This window comes from Mastigoproctus giganteus, chromosome 4 (assembly GCF_048544385.1).
Source record: "Mastigoproctus giganteus isolate SK-2022 chromosome 4, ASM4854438v1, whole genome shotgun sequence".
In the NCBI taxonomy this organism is placed as follows: Eukaryota; Metazoa; Arthropoda; class Arachnida; order Uropygi; family Thelyphonidae; genus Mastigoproctus; species Mastigoproctus giganteus.
In genome coordinates, this window is record NC_143578.1 from 186241311 (window position 1) to 186262231 (window position 20921).

General features: G+C 35.1%; 1 protein-coding gene across 1 annotated transcript in view; it reads left to right on the forward strand.

Annotated features, from left to right (window-relative positions):
• The window catches only part of LOC150087255 (zinc finger SWIM domain-containing protein 5-like), a 452587-nt gene that overhangs the window by 286065 nt on the left and 145601 nt on the right, over positions 1-20921 (forward strand). Inside the window, exon 4 of the mRNA XM_090372423.1 lies at positions 4634-4777. Within this exon, the coding sequence (XP_090228549.1) occupies positions 4634-4777 (144 nt within the window). The remainder of the gene's footprint in view (positions 1-4633; positions 4778-20921) is intronic.

A 20921-nucleotide genomic window follows, 5' to 3' on the forward strand; every position in this document is an offset into this window, starting at 1 on the left:
AGTACAGAACCCTCATTATGTCATATAAACTATGTTTCACATTGCGCAGTGTTTTCCCGGAACGTAATCCCTGCGCAAATTGGGGAATGACTGTATATGATATCAAATTTATTTTTTCCTTTGAGTTCCTTTGTGACCACATCAGATTGGTGAGACAAGACTTTCCCTTTTCAAACCCATGCTGTGTCTGAATTATAACTGCAGTTTTGTATAGATGATCCTGCAGTGCTTCTTTAACCAGTGACTCCATTATTTTCTCTGGAACAGAAGTTAAACTAACAGGTCTGTAATTACTCGTGTCACCCTGGGAATAAATTTGTACATCTTCATTCTGTGGGGACCTCCCCTGAATCCATTTATGCTCTCATCATTAGGCCTAACAGTTTGCTTACATCCTTTGCTGCCTCCTTTAATATAACTGGATAGAACCCATCCTCCCCAGGTGCCTTTCTTATGTTTAACTTCAACTGTTTCTCCACTATTGCAAAATATCCATTATTTCTCAGTTATTACAAAATCATTTAGCTCCCTGTTAGAGTTTGATAAACTTCTGTCATCCTCTTCCTTAAATAATTCCTCATCTGTGAATGTAGATGCAAAATACTCATTCAGTTTGTCAGCTACCTGAGCAGGATCATCAACAGTTGAAATATCGATATCAATTGGACCAATCTGATTCATCCCCTTCCTTCTAGAGTTTACATGCATAAAGAACTATTTGCTGTTTTTGTTTGCATCCTTTGCCAAAGATTTCTCTTAATCTGCCTTCACTTGCCTAACCTCCTTTGTGACTTGATTACAGACCAGCTTATATCTACCATAGGTGCCTGTGTCACCTGATAATTTATACATTCCATGCATTTTTTCTCTGCCACGAGTCTCATTAGTTCATCTGACATTTACTTAGACCGAAACCTTGAGGAGTATTTCTTAGTTAGTATGAAAAGCTTAGTAGCTTCAAAGATTTCTTCCTTGAATGCTAATGATGAACTGAAGAAACAATGCGTTAATCTACAGTCAAAACTCACTGATCCATCCAAAGAAGATTCTGAAACACACTGTGTATAGTTATGTGAAGAATTAAGGTCAGTATAAATTCACTTAAATTTATATTATGAGAATAATTAATTTTCTTTGTTTCCATACCTTACTATAATCATTTGTATTTTTCTAGCACTTCATGTAATAAAGGTTTTGGGTGGACATTTGTTTCCTAAATTGAAAATTGCACTCTTCCCTATCTTAATAAAGACCGTTATCACTAGCTATGATTCAAATTGAACACTAGCTTTGTTGATAGTCTTACATTGAAAGTAATGAAAAATAAATTTGTAGCCCATAAATCACAAAAAATTAAATGTTTTCAATAACTGTTATAATTATTTTTAACAAGTGATTATTATTTTTTTTATATATAGGTGTCAACACAGTACAAAAAGTCCAAAATTTCAGTTAATAAAAACGGATGGAGTTATAGAAGGAAACATATTTTCTAAAAGTTGCATTTTTTTATTTTTTATTTTTTTATAATTTTTTTATTGCTGCATGTGACATCAGAGTTAGTAGTTCCATCTGAAACCCTATCTGTCAATCCACAACAGGAATTGTTCTTTCTTTGTTGTTGTTGTTATTGTTATTTGGTTTTTAGGAGCATTAGCAACTAAGGCCATATTGCTCCGGGGATATGCGGTGGTCATTCCCTGACCTTTCACATCCTCCATATTTGGTGGTCACGGGCTCGAACCCTGGTCTAATCAAGAAGCATGTGCTACGCACTGTTGCTCCTGCCCACCTGGCTACGAAGATGCTGTTCTTTCTTTACTGTGGCTTCCACTTTCATGGTACAACAATAAAGAAACCCTTATAAATAATTTTAGATTTTGCTCTCCTCTTTTCTTACAATCGGTCATTTGTCATGCTACTAAATTAATTTTACCCATTGCATAAATTTTAATATATTTCTTTTCCAGGAAGTAAATGAGGAATTCAAGAAGTCGCTCTAGAAAAATCAATTTCATGTAGTGCCGTTTATTTTTGTATTGTATACATATGTTACTTGTGGCGTGGATGTTTTTGAATCCATCATGTAAAGAAGTCCCAATCTACTTACTAAACAAATGGATATGAAATTGACATAACTGAAAATGGAACAAGAAAAAAAGCAAAAACAAACAAAGAAACGATAGTAGAGGGATTCGATCTGATTTTTGGTCTCCCTGCCTCAACTAGTAATGGGCAATTTATTATTGCCCATCACTAGTTAAAGAATCTAACGAAAATATTCAAAACCATTTTCGTTAGATTCTTTTAATTGCGTTAATTTGCTTTTTAATTGTTTTGAAATTGATTTGAATTGTGTTAAATTGATTTTTAAATTATTTAATTATTTATATTTAATTCTAATGTACCGGTAAGTTGTCGATTTTTTTTCGTTTTTCCTGTTTTAATTTCTGGAGGGTATCATACGGAAGTGTTCTATGTACTATATTGAGGTAAACTCCTCTTATTATTTTACAAATTTTGTAAATGATTTATAAATAAAAAAAATACATTAAACTTATATATTTAATTTTTTTATTCCTGGATACCCACTAACCCTTTTAAGTAAAATAAGGGTGTGCAACCAAAAAAGTTTGGAGACCACTGCACTAGAGGATAAGTTCGGTAAGTTTGAAGTTAAACTGCTGCTAATTCAAAAAACCAGTGCCCATAGAAATGGTATACTGCAGAGATCGGTCATCAGTGAACCTGACTCTCCTCTTTTGGATAAAGTCTGCGAGTAAAAGAGAGACTCGGGGAACAGTATTTCCATGGTATGGAAGATTTGTGTTTGTACAGAGTTAGTGGATGTTTAAAATAAAAGTAATACTGAGAGCAAGATAACCTAAGTTTTTGATGTGAAAACATCTTTGCCGGCACCTACTAAATTTCAGACTGTAGTAAAATCAATTTGTCATGATTTTGCGATGTGGAAATGACATCATATCCGTTAAGATTACTAATCTTTGCATTTCTTTTAGGTATTTTGATTTGTATCTTGGTTGCGAAATGAGAGCTTTTGTATTGTAAATATTTTATTTATCATTCACAAATTTCCATAATTTCAGCTGGAAGACAAGATACAATGGATTTATGATAACTGAAGTAAGAGACGTGTACTTGTGACTGCAACATATCTAAAAACCTCTTAAAAACAGCCTCGATTGATGTACCTGATCTTGTAGTGGAAACTGAGGGATTAGTGTTTATTGTGAGATCGAATGTTTCTTGCAGGAAAGTAATTAATGGTTTTCTTTCTTCCAGTCCGAAGTTAACATTGAAATTGCCACTTGTGGTCATGGGTATTTTATGTAAATCTTTCTTTAACAGTGATGCACCGTGAATTGAGTAGCGCAGCAAAATGAAATGAATGAAGTCAATTATATCCTGTATATCACTGTTGGAAGAAATATAGGCAACCATTGTAAGTATCACCTGGCCATTTGGTAACAAGCACTCCCCCTGTACATATATTGCCACAGGCCTAACACTGAATTCATGACTTCGGTTCAGGATTTGTTTGATTTTTAAAATGGTTCTGATTTTCGTCAAAGATGTTTTCAAATAAAACATCTTTCATGCATACAGGGTACACGTGCAGTTTTTTTTATAATGCACAGGAAGCAATATTTGTGAGATGCTTATGCCAAGAAAAGTTAGAAGTAAGATTATCCCCAATAAAGATATGTGATTATGTGTAGAAATCTGAGTGTTGTTCAAGACAAACATAGGAGCAGCGCAGACTCTTATTTTTTGCAAGAAATAAAACAGGCCTTAGTTTTAGGATTGAAGTTAACTAAGTTTCTTCTCCCCACTGAAAAATTTCCTGAAGATCAGCATCTAAGTAACTGGTAGTGGATATTGCAGAAGTTGCAATAATTACGTAGAACAGGGTTTCTCAAACTGGGATGTGGAATGTAGTGTACTTCTGTTATCATAAATTTGGGCCAAGGTTTTCACTCAGTGAAAGAAACTCATTAACCTTTTTTGTGGAATATGTTACACATATACAGTATATGTTTTTTGTATGTGAGCCTTGAGAAGTATGGATGTGTGTATATATGCATTTTTTCAAGGCGGTTTCAGTTAATATTTCAGTGTACCTTACAAATCTTCTAATAAGTGCTGCCATATCTTTAGATTTAAAAACAAATAAATAAATCTGTTTATACTCCAGCACAACCACTAGTTCAGAAAAGTTTACAACTAATCATTCTGAAATCATTAACTAATTTAGCTTTCATAAGGGCTTGAACCATAGTTAGCTCAAGTGTGCATACTACTGCACACTCGCACTTGATCCCTCTTTCACATTGAGCCCACATTAATGTTTTCTAGAGCTTGTTTATTAGATCTAAAAGTTTGTAACTTCTGACTGGCATGTATCAGAAACTTTTGAAAAATGAAATCTTGTAATATACAAAATATGGAAGCTTCTGTTATGAAAATTTGGAAACTGATCTAACACAATGTGGTAAAGAGGAAATGTTGTAATGATGATTTTACTAATGAAATTTTATTTTTTAATGCTTTAGTTAAATTAGTTATTTTTTAGTGTTGTACTCTTCTTTATATTGCATATTTACTATTTCAGAAACGTTACTACAGCTTGACAGGCAGCAACTTCAGAAATTAGTCCAGTACCTCATTGCAGAACACCATACAGAAGTCCTACCAACAGCGCAAAGGTTGGCAGATGACATTCTTCAAAGCAAAAATATCATTAACACAATTCAAGGTATGTCAGTGTTATACCTGCAGTTGTTGTGCTTCGCCTGACTGGTGTAACTTCAAATTAATGATCATTTGTCTCCCTTTAATTAATGATTACAAATCTGAAGTTTTTAGTAGATTCCTAAAATATAGACAAGATTTGGCCCGATAGTTTGTGAAGTAATTTTTTTATGATTTTCACAAGATAGCGTTTTTATTACTTTCTATCTAGCTTCACATATATTTAGTTAGCCTTACTTAGAGTTGTTTTTGAAATGTTTTTTTGGCATTTTAGCAGTAGTAGCAGCATATGATGCAAGAAAGCAAGCTTATACAGCATCAGCCAAAAAAAAAAAAAAAACTTTCCATTTCACTGATCCATTCCTTTCAAATGTTTGTCTAGTTCTGCCTTGAATTTATTTAAGCTATCAACTTCCACAACAACAGATGGAAGTTTGTTCCAGCATTCAACTGTCCGCTGGCTAAAGGCAAATTTCCACACATCTATTCTATAATTGTCTTTCCTCAGTTTGAATCTATGCCCCATGCTCACGTAGTCTGTGATTTCTTCATCTCTAGATGATTGTGTTTATACAAGCTTTCTTGCTTCACAATGAGTAATGTGCGTTTCATGTATGTTTTTGCATTTGAAATTTCAAATTGTGTTTGTTCACAGTTCAAGGTTCACTCTCCCACCAGTTTATGTGAATATCTACATTCTCACACAGAGTTGTTTTTGAAAAGATATCTGTGTGAGAATGCAATTTGTTATTGCTTTTGCATATATAAAGACAGGAAAAACAAAACCTGATATTCACAATGTGAAAGCAATATTCACTCAAGATGGAGACTACTGTGCACAAGGCAGGAATAGATGTACATTTCAAATTTCACAAACCATGAAAAGCAGCAAATTTGAAAGAAATTTTGAGAAAAATTGAAAACAGAAAGGAATGGTAAGTGTCTAATATATATATATATATATATATTTTTTTTTTTTTTTTTTATTTTACACTGTTTATACATATAAGCTGAAATATATGTGCAGGCGTAAATTTTTAAATTTCATCTAATATTTTGTTAAACTGGAAAATAGAAAAGGCTAATAGTTTCCTCTTGTTTTACATTTGAAAAGTTCATGACCTGAATATAAAGGGTTTATTTTAAGGAGTCTGGTAACATATTACCTTTCAACATAGTCCCCCTTTGGAGTCAGTGCACTGATGCTGCAATATGTTGAATCCAGCTGTGAAGAAATTTTTCTCTTGAGCCTCCTGAAATGCATCCACTGCACCAGTAACATCATTGTCGGTGGGAAAATGGAACCAGCCAGGTATTTTTTTAAATTAGGAAATAGGTGAAAGTCCACTGGTGGTGGTGGTGCTAGATCTGGTGAATATGGGGAATGTTCCAAGAATTCAAAGCTGCACTCATGTAGTGCAGCCATGGCAGTAATTTATGAGCAGACATGTTGTCCTGGTGGTGCTAGATCTGGTGAATATGGGGAATGTTCCAAGAATTCAAAGCTGCACTCATGCAGTGCAGCTGGCAGTAACTTATGAGCAGACGTGTTGTCCTGGTGGAACAAGACTCTTCTGCTGTGTTTTACTTGGCTCTTGTCTTTGATATTCTCTCACAAGGTCTGTGTTATATGCCCCTGTGACCGTGTGGGCCTTTTTGCAGGTAATCCACTAGAAACACAACATCAGCACCCCAGAAATGTGCCAGCAGAAGGAATCAACTTGGCTTTCTTTGGAAGGGGAGAGGTGGGAGAACAGCTGTGTTTCCACTGTTTGGACTGCTTCTTTCTCTCTGGCTGAAAGTGATGGAACCATAGCTCGTCTGTAGTTGCAAACCTTGCAAGAAACTTGCTGGATCTGCTTGAAAAAGATGAAAATGTTCACTTGACTTGACAGCTTTAGTGCATTTTTGATCTGCTGTCAACAACTTTAGGACCCATCGTGCTAACACTTTCTTTATAGCAACAACTGCTGTTGTTATGCAATACCCATGTTCAGATGAGATGCCGAAGACACAGGCAGTGTGCCAAACTATCACTCTTCGATTACTCATCACCAGATCATGCAAATTGTCAATAACATCTGGAGTGGTGGGTGTTGCAGGTCACAGCATGGGTAATCTTCCAGGCTTTCCCTACCTCATTTAAATTCTGCTGCCTGCTTCTTAACCATGGAATTGGAAGGGCACTCTTCCCCCATTGTTGTTACCATATCCTCATGAATTGCCTTTTAGCATTTGGCCCTTTTTCCCCCAATTATTGGATAACTGCACAGACACAACTTTGTTGACCTCAGAGCCTGTAATTAAAAAAAATGTTATTTAAACTACATGAAACTTAGTGGGTTAGTATTTCAAGCGTTATACATTAAGTACTGAAATTTTTAACAGTGTACCACTACCAGGGCCGCTGCAAGTGGGTAGGCGAGGTAAGCGTTGCTTACAGGCGGCAGTACAGGAGGGTGCCAAAAATTTTTTTGACATATACAAGTCGAACCTCTGTTTAACGAACTTCTTTAAAACAAAATTTTCTATTTAAAGATATTTTTTTAATTCCCCTTGGTAATTACATTTAAAATAGTTTCTGTAGAAAAAAAAATTTCCATATAACGAACGGATTACGAGAGGCTTAACTGGGAATGATTAACAGTTCGCACCTCTGGCCTTCAGGAAATTAGTGCTGCTACTAAGCATGAATTAAGAGTTAAAGGGATTACAATTCTGTAACTCAGTGGTACTCATATAGCCTATCCAACCTCCTGTTTCACATACCCAGAAGTCACACTGGTCATCTGATTGGTTAACGTTTACTAGTATTCAACACGGCAGGCAAATAATTCATTTGAAATAAATTCAGTACATGAAATTGCAGCCGTATGTTAATTTTCTTTGGATCTGTGTTCAGTGCCAGATTAAGGTACGTGCTAGCAAGGCTCTTGCCCAGGGCACCAAAAACAGAAAAATAATGAGGCAAAAATATATGCAGTACTGTATATTCTGAGTAAGGGGCTCCAAAAAATCTTTCTGCCCAGGGTGTGGAAATACCTTGGTCCAGCGCTGTCTGTTTCGTATTTATATTTCACAGGGTTATACTCCAGAACATAGCTACAGCCCTGTACTTCGGCGAGATAGAGTGGAAGAAAGCAGAGTTAGGACGTGAAGGCAACTCCCACTCACTGCTGTCCCCCATCTCCTTCTCACCCGCGTGTTGCTGGGGGATGTCACGTGACATCACAATATATCAGAGCTGAAATGAAGAAGAAAAAAAAAGGCAATTTTTTTAAACAGCTAACAAAAATTACCAGCATATACAACCACTATGCATTAACAATAAGAATTGCTCGTGCACGTTAACAGAAATGTTTCTTTCTTTCTTTCTTTCTTTCTTTTTTTTTTTTTTTGGTTCTGAGAGCTGCTGCTCCCTTATTAAACAGAACCTTATTAGGTTCTATTAATAACAACTCATACATACAATTACTGCAAAAAACTTCAAATCGTCAAGAAACAACTTGAAAGAAAAAAAAAAAAAAAAACCCCAATCTCATCAGTCCTCGTATGTCAGTACACTTCATCAAACATCCACACTGAAAACATCTATTCCGAAGATATCAAATTCACACTCGTACAACATTCAGTTACAGTCTTATATACAACACACAATAACCGAGTGCAGCAGAGCAGCACTACGACGACTAAACAGCAACACAATTTTGCATTTCCTGCTAAAATCAGAAGCGAATTTGCAGCCAATCAAACAATCAGAGAAGCAATAATGAGGTACATTATGCATTCCCAATAATCAGCCAATCACAGAACTTGATGAACAATCACTGCGTTCTTCTGCCACACCGGCAACGGAGATACCCATGTTCTGGAGTTCAGCCAGAATAATATATGATAGTATTTTTAGCAAGGCAGTGTATAGCATTAAAGGGATCTTCAAAAGATTTATATGAAAAAAATGACAATGGTAACTTTATAAAATTTTCTGAAACAATTTCTAAATTTGATTCAGTTATGGCAGAACATATTCACTGTATTCAGGAATCTGAATCGAAGAACATCGGCATTATTTGGGTGATCAAATACAAAATGAAATTATTGAAATAATTTCACAAAATATTATAGATAAAATACTAGAAATGACTATAGAAGCTAGTCATTTCTAGTATTTTGCTATAATCATTGAATATGAAAATAAAAATATGTATATAAAGAATCATGCTAACTCAATAGCCTTAAATATAACATCTTATAAGTTATATAAGTTTTTAAATAAAATTAATCCGATAAGTAAAATGCTTCAAAAAAAAAAAAAAAAAAGAAAAGAAAAGATTCTGATATATACGAAGCTGATGAATGTCTACAGAATATCATGGAATATTTTAAAGAAAACAGAACAGAGGAAGCAGTCCAATAGTATGGCTGCTATCATTAGCATTGAAGCTTCGTTTAGAGAAGCAAGCACTGTAAGGAAAAGATTGAAAAAAACATCATTTCGATTTTGAAAGTAGAGTGAAGCTATTCAGGATCCGCAATAAAATTTCAAAATTAATGTTTTTCTTTCAAATTACAGACACAATTTTCTTGTTAACTGATAGGTTTACAAATATGAAAGAACGTGTAGAAATATTTAAAATGTTTTATAACATTTCTGAATTTAAAAATGGTCAGATGACAATGATTGTAATGACTCCAAAATTGATGGTTTAGTATTATGAAGAAGTTAGAGCACTTCAAATTTATATTAAGACAGTATTGCTCCATTTGAAGTTTACAATATATTTTTGAAAACGATTTTACACATACTTTTCTAAATGTAGCAGTTGCATTAATTTTTCAAACTTGATCAAAAATCATTTACAATCGAAAATATCTCAACAGCGACTCTCTAATTTGGCAATGATTTCAATAGAAAATGATCTTTTGGATCAATAAACATAAATGAAATAATTAATAAATTCGCATCTCTTAAAGCAAGGAAACAAATTTGTATAATTTTCCTTTTATTTTATTATTGTGGGTATGATTACTGTGATTTGGAATTTAAAGTTTATTTACAGAATTTCAGAATGATTTTGTTATATTTGTTTGTTGTTTCATTACATGGGAGATATGCAGTTATTTATGCCTTTATTTTATTTTTTAATCCAAATATTTTGGGGCAGCAAATTTGATTTTGCTTACTGGCGGCACATAGGGTGGTCAGCCCTGACCACTACCTTTTCATACTCAGGTCAAGAACTTTTCAATGCCCCTCTTATGCCTATAACATTATTTTTTTATTTGTAGCAGAATTTTTTTTTATGCTTTCAAAAATAAAAAGTGTAAAAAAATAACTTTTTAAATATTTAATTTTTTATTAAAAAAAATTGCCATAGAATAAGTATTGCAGTCCATTAAGAAAAGATGAAATATTGGTATAGTCCGCATGCAATAAAAAAAAAAAAAAAAACCTTTTCCTAAAATGAAAAAGAAAGTTTACACCTGTAGGTATTGTGCTGCACCTTTGTTACAATTGGTAATACAAACTCGGTTTATACAAAGTTCTTATTCATACAATGCACATATCAGTATCATACCCCTGCTAAAGAATAGCCTTTTCTACATGGCAAAAGTCCATTTTTGTCCAGTGAGAAGTAAATTATGTTATTTTGTATAGTTAATACAAAACTTGGTATACAATCCTAATTAATTAAGTTTAATTTATTTCCAAAAAAAAAAAAAAAAAAACAGTTGCTGTTCAGTCTTGCAGTGGTGGAGAATTAAGTGAAGAAAGCATTACTATTCTTTTATGCTGCAGATAGGGTATCCGTACGTCCTGGTTTTCTGGGATTCACCCCAGTTTATGTAGAACTGCTCCAGTGTCCTGAAAGTGTTTTTTTTTTTTTTTTTTCAAGATACTTAAATGTCCCAGTTTCTTGTTATGAACATTTTTCTACAAATGTATTTGTGCACAATCAAAGCAGAGTTCATAGCATTGTCTTCAATCTCGTGTTCAGTCACAGCCTGTACGTCGCCTGTTCCCCGCCGGTTTGCATTCAGTGCATGGGGTTCGATCAATTTAAAAATAAAGATAAGTGAAATTTTTTTGTAACAGTTTTTTAATTAGTTTAAGCTGCTAATAAAAAAAAATGCCTAAGCATAAATGTGGTTTCAAAGACAACTTCCAGAAAGAATGGAGTTTTATTTTTAAAAAAAGAGAAGACGTGAAAATGAGGCTGAATACAAAATGTGCTCATATTTTATCAACAATACTCATAGTAGGAGATGTGATATCAAAGATCATGTTAATTCTAAAAAAACTCTCCCTCAAATTTCAAGCAACTACATCATCATCCAAATTGGAACACTTGTTTGTCAAAGAAAATTCAAATGAACATGGCAAGGTAGCCATTGCTGAACTTACGATGACATATCATTTAATTGAACATCAGTCGTTTGGAAGTGTTGATTGAAGCCTTTTCGGTCAACTTTTTGATGACTCAAAAATCGCACAAATGAAAACTATTGCACTAATAAAGAATGTACTGAATTTTTTGGAATTTCTGCTGATGTAAGCAACCATAAATCGGGGAACGTATTTCCATTGTTAATGCATCATTTCAACGAGAAAAATGGCATGCAAGTTAAACTTGTTTGTTTACCTAATGAGACATCAGAAGCTATTGCCAACTACATTCTTATGAAAGAAAGCAATATCCCCAAAGAAAAGTGTATTGCTTTCGGAGCTGACAATACAAATATTAATTTTGGAGGAATGAACAGAAGAGGCCAATGCAACATATTTTCTCGACTCCAAAATTTCAAAGTTTTTCGGATGTGTAGCGCACATATTTCATAATTCTGCTCAATTGGGAGCAGGAAGACTTGCAGTTGAAGTGGAATTGGTAGTTATAAAAATATTTTCGTACTTTCGCACTTATACTGTTCAAACTGAATGTTTAAAGGAATTTTGTGCTACCGTTGATTTAGAGCTAGGGTGTCAAACTGGCGGCCCGCTGGCCTCATCCAGCCTGCGACAAAATTTTTGTGGCCCACAATGCTCAAAAATAAAATGTTAAAGTAAACAATTAAAAAGTACCTATTTATAATTTCTAGAATATAAGGATTAAAAAACCTCTGTAATAAATATAAAAATAATCATTTTAATTGATAATAATTTAAAAAAAAAGACTGGATCGATGGAGCCTTGATTAGAAAGAACTAAAAATATAAATAGTAATTTCAAATGAATGAAAATTGAAATTATTATCTTTAAATAACATTGTAACTTTTTAGTTTATTTCTTTAAAAATAAGAGTTACATTTTATTTTTTTAAATATTTTTTAGATGGAGATATCTTAATCTAAATTTCTTTTACATTTAAGCTAATATTACAATATTGCAAATACAGCATTTTTTATAATTTTATCGAAAAGATACTTCATTTGTACTAGTTTCTTTGTCGGGATGTGTTGTGTGCATTGTGTTTGCTGTCTATAATTTAACAAATACCTAAGTAATCGTTTTTTTAATTTTATAATTTTAATTTCAACTATAGAATTTATGTAGAAAATGTTGCTTTCAACACCAGTCAAGAAAAGAAAAATTGATAACGAGGGAAGAAAATTCCAAGAAAAGTGGGAGCTGAACTATTTTTGTATGGAAGTGAACAGTAAAATTACATGCTTAATTTGTAGGGAAAATATTAGTGTTGCTAAAGAATACAACGTTGCGGCATTATAACTCTAATCATAAGGAACAATATTCAGGATTCGAAGGAAAAATAAGAGAAGAAAAATTAAAAACAATGAAGAAAACACTTCATAGTCAACAATGAGTATATACAAAATTCATGAAAACTAATGAATCAGTAGTAAGAGCAAGTTACGAAATAAGCTATTTGTTAGCAAAACGTTTAGAATCGTTCACGGATGGTTCGTTAATTAAAGAATGTAGGATAAAAGCTCCTGAAAAAGTGCAATCATTTCGCGATATTTCATTATCAAGAAATACAGTGGTAGAGAGAATTAGCGAAATGGCAGATAACATCAGTTCACAACTACAGGATATATCTACAGAAGTCTTGTTCTTTTCAATTGCGATTGATGAAAATACAGATATATGAGATGTTGCTCAAGTTGCTGTATTTTTTCGTGGTTGCGATAATAACATGAGGATCACCGAAGAATTGTTGGAAGTTATCTCTCTTCTTGGAACTACGACTGGCGAAGATATTTTTGCTGCTCTGTGGAGCATTTTAGAAAAGTGTAAGCTTCCACTTGACAGACTTGTGTCTGTAACAACCGACAGTGCTAAATCAATGACAGGTGAAAATTGAGGATTTGTGTCAAAATTGATTAAAAAATTACAAGCTGAGTACTCTGATAAACCGAAAACCATGGCTGTCCACTGCCTTATTCATCAACAAGTTCTGTGTTTAAAAATATTAAAAATGGATGATGTATTGAAAACAGTAACAAAAACAATCAACTTTATTCGAGTGAGAGCACTCAGCCATCGGCAATTTACTTCTCTTCTTAAAGATTTAGAATCTGAGTTTGACGATCTTCTTTATTATACAGAAGTTTGATGGTTATCATGCCACAAAGTTTTAAAGAGATTTTATATGCTTTTGAAGGAAATAACAGTTTTTCTTGAAATGAAAAATGAAAATGTATCAGTTATAAAAAATCCTTTGTGGATTAAGGATTTGGCATTTTTAATTGATATTACAAACCACCTCAATAATCTTAACATTTCATCGCAAGGTAAAAATAAGTTAATAACGAACATGTACGACGCAGTAGCAAGTTTTGTACAAAAACTAACATTTAAAAATCATTTAAAAAATGATGTTTTGACCCATTTTCCTACTTGTGAGCAGTTAAAAAAACAAAATCAAAATTGCTCTTTCTCACAATATTGTGACAAAATTGAGGAAATCAAAAACGAATTCGATAAGCGTTTTAATTATTTTAAAGAGTTAGAAGATATGTTTTCTCTTTTTGTTGGACCTTTTTCATTTGAAATCGAAAAATCTCCCACTTTGATTCAACTGGAATTAATTGATTTCCAAAATGATTCATTTTTGAAAGACAAATGTCGAGAAGTAGGAATTCCAAAAATATATTCTTACTTAGGTGAAAAATACCCGGAAATTAAAAAGTTTGCTGCGCAAATTATGTGCTACTTTGGGAGTACATACTTATGCGAGCAATTATTTTCATGTATGAAATTAAATAAAACGCCGTTTAGATCGAGATTGACAGATGAACATCTTTCCGACATACTGAAAATTATGTTCCCAGTCTTTGACTCCCGATGTTGAAAAACTACTAGGGTTAAACGCTGGCAGGTTTCCGGGGAAACAAATTAATTATTTTCATAAGTATATTGAATATTTAATTTTTAAATAAAAATAATAATATAACAGTTATATATACTAAAACCAAAGGAGTGCAAGGCAGCCAAAGTAACACACCTCTATTAGTTACAATTTATTAGGAAATGTTTCGGAAATTGTTATTGTTACAAAATCCATCTTCAGTCTTTGTAGCAATTTCCGAAACGTTTCCTAATAAATTGTAACTTATAGAGGCGTGTTACTTTGGCTGCCTTGCGCTCCTTTGATTACCAGTTCATCAACAGCCACTTTACTCCTATTTCTTCACTAAACATTCTAAATTACTTGTATTCTGTAGATCTGAATAAAAATTTAAATGTTAATTACATATGAGTTTTAATTATCCTGATTATGCTACTGAATCCTGAATCAATATATAATTCAGGATTCAGTTTCATTATTTAAGAAAATTTTATGCAGTCCGCGAAAATCATACCATCACACAAAATGCCGTGCGACAGAAATGAGTTTGACACACCTGATTTAGAGTATAAAAAATTACTCTCTCACCCTAAAACTCACTGGTTGTCATTATTTTATTTATTTTTTCTTTTTTTTTTATAGAGAATTTTTTTTTAATTGTCCATTGGGAGAAACATTTGTGCGCTGCCCATAACTTTCTCAGTTCCTGAAATCCAAGTATATGATATCAAAATTATTTTTGACATTCAGATCCTTTGTGACCACATCATAGTATCCAATCAAATTGGTCAGACAAGACCTCCCTTTAACAAACCCATGCTGTGTCTTAACTATTACTGCAGTCTTGTCTAGATGATCCTGCAGTAATAGTTAAGACACAGCATGGGTTCGTTAAAGGGGAATGAATTAAAGAATAGAAATTTTTAAGAATAGAATTAAAAATAACAAAAGTCTGTTAAGTGCTGTGAAGAGTTCTGGTAAATACATTAATAAAAAATAGTTTTCATATTCATTGTATGAATTTTGTTGTTCAAATTTAAGAATTGTATTCTGTTTTTATTAAACAAAATTCCACACATTTGTTTCTGAGCAATGGGACACTTACTTTATGGCTTTGTGTCCCGAAAAGTATGTTGAAATTCAAGTAGTTGCCCGTGATTTCAAAGGCTTTTGATCATGTATGGCATAAAGATCTAAATAAGCTTCTATTTTATGGATTGCCAGCTGTTTTTGGAACTGAATATTTAGTGTTCTCTCTGACTGCTCAATGCAGGGGATGGTAGGCAGCTCTCTATCTTCAATGTTCTCCACTATTGCTGGTGTTCCTGCCAGTTTAGTTCTTTCTATAGCTCTTTTCATCTTGTGTATTAATGATCTTCCTCTTGACTGGAAATCCTATCCATAGTTTTGCTGATGATAGCACAATGTATTCCACCATCCAGTTTGAGAAACCTTTCCTTGCATAGATAGCTTCAACTTCTCAAATATCTACCAATTCCTTAAATACAGATCTCCACGTAATTCTCCAGTGCTGCAAAGATAACATAGTTAATTTCAATCCTAAAACTAAGTCCTGTCTTATATCTAGCAAAAGAAGAAGAAAAATGGATTCTTCTCGTATGCCTGTCTTCAATGACACTCATAGACATCCAGCAGGAACACACACCATTTCTGCTTTATGCCTTTTCTATTGATACTTTCATGGGCACTGTTCTTCTGAACTGGCTTTTATAATTTCCCCTCTCTCTCTCTCTTTCAACCCAGCCCAAACAGGTGCTGCAACCAGTCGGAATCCTTTTAATGTCCAACTTCAAACTCACAGAACCAACTTTTCTTCTTCCTAATTTATTTTTTCAAACGTTTTCTGAAACAACCTCCCTTCACACATATTTCCTGAAGGTTACAATCTGCAGAAATTGTGTTGACAAGTATTTTCTTAACCTTCAGCCCAAGCCCGGTACTACGTACTATAGGTTCTAATACCTTTCATGTTTGGGGTTGTTAAAAAAAAAAAAAAAAAAAAGTAGTAGAAGTAATCTCAGGATACTAAATAGGCTGTACCATACTTGAGGTAGTTGAAAAAGAAAAGTATGGTAGGAGGGGGGGGGGGGTTGCATTCAGCCATGACAGCTTATGAGATTCTGTCAGTGCTATACATTAATTTTGTTATCAAGGACAAGTAGTGGTTACCTTGTTGTGTAAGGCAATGGAATTAGAACAATTATTAAAATTAATATCGAATTACTGTGGACGCAGGCGAAACGGAGACAGAATAAATTATGACAAGTTTAATAATAGTAAAAATACATGCATATATTAGATTAGATACATACAAAAAGCTTTTGGTTGTTTTTGTCAACTTTCCTCAGTCAAACTGACAGTTAAGAGTGGAACATGAGGGCGTGTACTGCCAATCATGTACATGAACTGCGTGATTAATTGTTGGATGTTGAAGCCTGTGGCTGTGATACATGTGGACGTTGCCAGCGTTTGTCATTAATCAGAATTGTTGTTTCGATGATAAGGTGGATCCGACATCCACTGCTCCTGTTGACCGAGGTATTGGAGCATGTGATGTTCAACGACTCCAACCAGGCGCGTCGTCAGTAGTGGCGGGACCTATCCACAATTATGACATCATGGTGTGGGTCAATGTTGTGGTGGATTGCCCAAACGTGTTCGGCAATAGCTGAGTGTTCTACATCTGCTAAGCGGATTGCTCTTTGCGCTAAGCGGAAAGACGTTTTTCGAGCTGTCTCCCAGTTTCCCCAATATAGCAGCTAGTGCAGTCACAGCAAGAGATGCGGTAGACCAAACTGCTTTGTAGTAAGGTGGGGCCCGGTGTTTTCACTTTAGAGATGAGGGATTGTAACTTTCTGCCTGGGAGTTGTACGCATTTTATCCCATGTGATTTTAGGACTCTAGAAACCTGTTGTGATAGGTTTGGGTAGTGTGGGATAAAGGCGCTCGCGGTTGAGTAATTACCTTGGATGTTTCTTTTGGTCGCTACGTGGCCATGTGTCTGTAGGTCTCACTTGTCTGTTTGTTGTTGTTGTTATTATTTGGTTTTTAGGAGCATTAGCAACTAAGGCCATATTGCTTCGGGATATGCGGTGGTCATTCCCCGACCTTTCCACATCCTCCGTATTTGGTGGTGACGGGCTCGAACCCTGGTCTAATCAAGAAGTGTGTGCTACGCACTGCTGCTCCTTCCCACCTGGCTATGGAGACGCCTTCGCACCTGTCAAGGGTATTGATGGGATAGCCACACCTTGTAAGATCCGCCTTGACTTTAGCAATTCCGATGTGCCTCATCTACAGAACTAGAGTGGGTCCAGGCACGAGTTAGCAAGGTTGGTGCAGTGACAAGATGGCTACCTGCACATGCTGACCGGAAGTTGGTAAATTGGCCAGCACACATTGGTTTACGATGGACAGTTGTCTTCAAGCGCATGCCCTCACATCGGACAAGGGTGTCTAAGTGTGGTATGGTGTTGTCCGATTCTAGCTCGATGGTGAATTTAATGAAAGGCGACAGAGAATTGAGGTGGTCTAAGAGTCGGTCACCCGAATTTCTTGGGATAACCACGTAACGACACCAAAAGGTAATGGGATCTGGTACCTTCCCCGAAAATTCGTAAATGCACAACCCTCTAATTCCTCCATCGCGATATTTGCCATGACTGAACTAACCAGTTATGATGTGTTCGTGGTTATCCCCAAAAATTCGGGTGACCGACTCTTAGACCACCTCAATTCTCTGTCGCCTTTCATAAAGTTCACCATCGAGCTAGAATTGGATAACACCATACCATACTTAGATACCCTTGTCCATCGTAAACCAATGTGTGCTGGCCAATTTACCAACTTCCGATCAGATGCGTGTGTAGCCATCTTCTTGCCACTGCACGAACCTTGCCAACTCATGCCTGGACCCACTCTAGTTCTGTAGATGAGAGGCACACAAAATTGCTAAAGTCAAGGCGGATCTTACGAGGTGTGACTATCCCATCAATACCCTTGACAGGTGCGACCTACAGACACATGGCCACGTAGCGACCAACAGAAACATCTAAGGTAATGACTCAACCGTGAGCACCTTTATCCCATACTATCACAACAGGTTTCTCAAGTCCTAAAATCGCATGGGATAAAATGCGTACAACTCCCAGGCAGAAAGTTATGATCCCTCATCCCTAAAGTGAAAACACCGGTCCCCACCTTACTACAAAGCGATTTGGTCTACTGCATCTCTTGCTGTGACTGCACTAGCTGCTACATTGGGGAAACTGGGAGACAGCTCGAGAAACATCTTTCCGAACACCAAAGAGCAATCCGCTTAGCGGATGTAGAACACTCAGCTATTGCCGAACACGTTTGGGCAATCCACCACAACATTGACCCACACCGTGATATCGTAATTATGGATAGGTCCCGCCACTACCGATGACACGCCTGATTGGAGTCATTGAACATCACATGCTCCAATACCTCAGTCAACAGGAGCAGTGGATGTCGGGTCCACCCTATCATCGAAACAACGATTCTGATTAATGACAAACGCTGGCAACGTCCACCTGCATTACAACCACAGGCTTCAATATCCAACAATTAATCATGTAGTTCATGTACGTGATTGGCAATACACGCCCTTGTGTTCCACTCTTAACTGTCAGTTTGACTGAGGAAGGTTGACAAAAACAACCGAAAGCTTTTTGTATGTATCTAATATATGTATGTATTTTTACTATTATTAAACTTGTCATAATTTATTCTGTCTCCGTTTCACTCTGCGTTCACAGTAATTTGATATTAATAATGAATCCAGAGTGCACAGGCCTCTTTAATCAATTATTAAAAGGTTGGACAAGGTTATGTTGGGTTTTTTTTTTTTTTTTTTTTTGCTGGTGCTGTATGATCTCACTGCCTTATATTATTTGCTAACACTAATACTAATTTCAATAACAAGCAATGCATTGTTTTCAATGTTAAATAAAATGTTCTGTCCTCCAGTGCAGAGTTGTGTGCGTCTACTATTGTCCATAGAAGCATGTGTTTGTAGGCTAGTTTACACATCTGTAGAATGAAAAACTTTTAAAACCATATAGATGGGGAAAGGGTATACATTTTACCTCATATGTTCAGCTACAGCATTAAGTGAAAATCCTGAAGGATGTGAAACAAAAATGTTTTAACTATTAGACACATAGTAAATTTTGAATGTTATTAATATTTTAGAAAAATCAAGAAACAGTTTAAAATCATGCACTTTGCAATGTCATACTTTGTTTTAACATTAGTGGATACAACTATGAATAATATGTTTTTTGAATTGTAAGCATGTTTTAAAATAAATTTTAAAATGACACACAAAGTTTGCCAATTTGAATAAAATTTCTTTGATCTGCCAACCATCATTAGAGGAGAGAACATCACCAAATTGTGATCTGAGGTGCTTAGAAGATCACCCACCTTGACTATGTACTTGGAAGGGTTGTTTGTGAGAAAAGGATCAAAATCATTGGCTATGTAGTTAGGATTGTCTGGGATTCTGGTAGGTAGATGAACCAGCTGTGCAAGGTCATTAGTAATTGCAAAATCCTCAGCATCTCAACCATCTGGATCCATATGAATTATAGACATTAAAATTACCAAGAAAATTACCTCACCATTAGAAAATCTGAACTGCAGAAGCTCAAGTCAGAGAAAGGAAGTCAAAGAGTTACAAAAAAAATTAACCCCAGGGGCTCACATCTGGTGAGTATGGGCTTGGCACACCCAGGGTCCTTAGCTGGATATCATCATTCTTCTCTTTCTTGGTGATTCCTTTCTCTCTCTCTCTCTCTCTCTCTCTCTCTCTCTCTCTCTCAGGGTAACTTGGAAATCTTTTTAGCTGGTGCAGCATAAGCCTCAGGCTTCCTTGCACTATATGGCTAGTAATAATAATAATAAATGATTAGTGGAGTTGTAAGAATGATAGGGGCAACATATGAATTTGACAAAATGAAATAGAGAGATTTTAAGTTGGAGAAAATTGAAAAGAGGAGATTCCAAATTACTAGGTCTCTGGCAGGGAATATCAGAGTGACATACCTACCTTTGAAGTGAAAGGAATCATGCCGCAAATAATCAGGACCACTGAGACGAGTAGTGGTTTAATCAACCGATAATTATAATTCTGTCAGAAAAAGTAAATGGGGCTTGGCAGACTAAGTTAAAATGGATGTTATTGAGACTGGAACTCAGAATACATATATTTGTGAAATAAAAAAGCAAGTGTTTGGGTGGTTTAGATCTTTTCACAGATAAGTTTATTCTTTTAGTTTGGCTATTCATGATGTATTCAGTAGTAAGAAAAGATGCAAAGGACATGTTGTATGATGTAATGAAATTTTTTTGGATATTCGCATTAGCATTAGTAGAGGCATATGATTCAAGAAAGCAAGCTTATGCAGCATCAGCCAAAAAAAAAAATAAAAATAAAACCACTCCCATTTCACCCCTCCATTCGTTTGAAATATCTGTCCAGCTGAGCCTTAAATTTATTTAGGCTATCAACTTCCACAACAAGGGATGGAAGTCTGTTCCACCAACCAACTACCCGCTGGCTAAAGGCAAATTTCCGCACATCTATCCTACATCTGTCTTTCCTCAATCTGAATTTATGCCCTCTCAGGTGATTATTCTGAGCAAGAGGAAGAATTCCATCGGCATTGAGCATGCTCAAACCATTCAAGGCTTTATACACCTTTATCAGATCACCTCACCGGTGCCTAGTCTCCAGACACTGTAATTTGCAAAACTTAAGCCTTTCTTCGTAAGAGCAACCCTTTGTTCCAT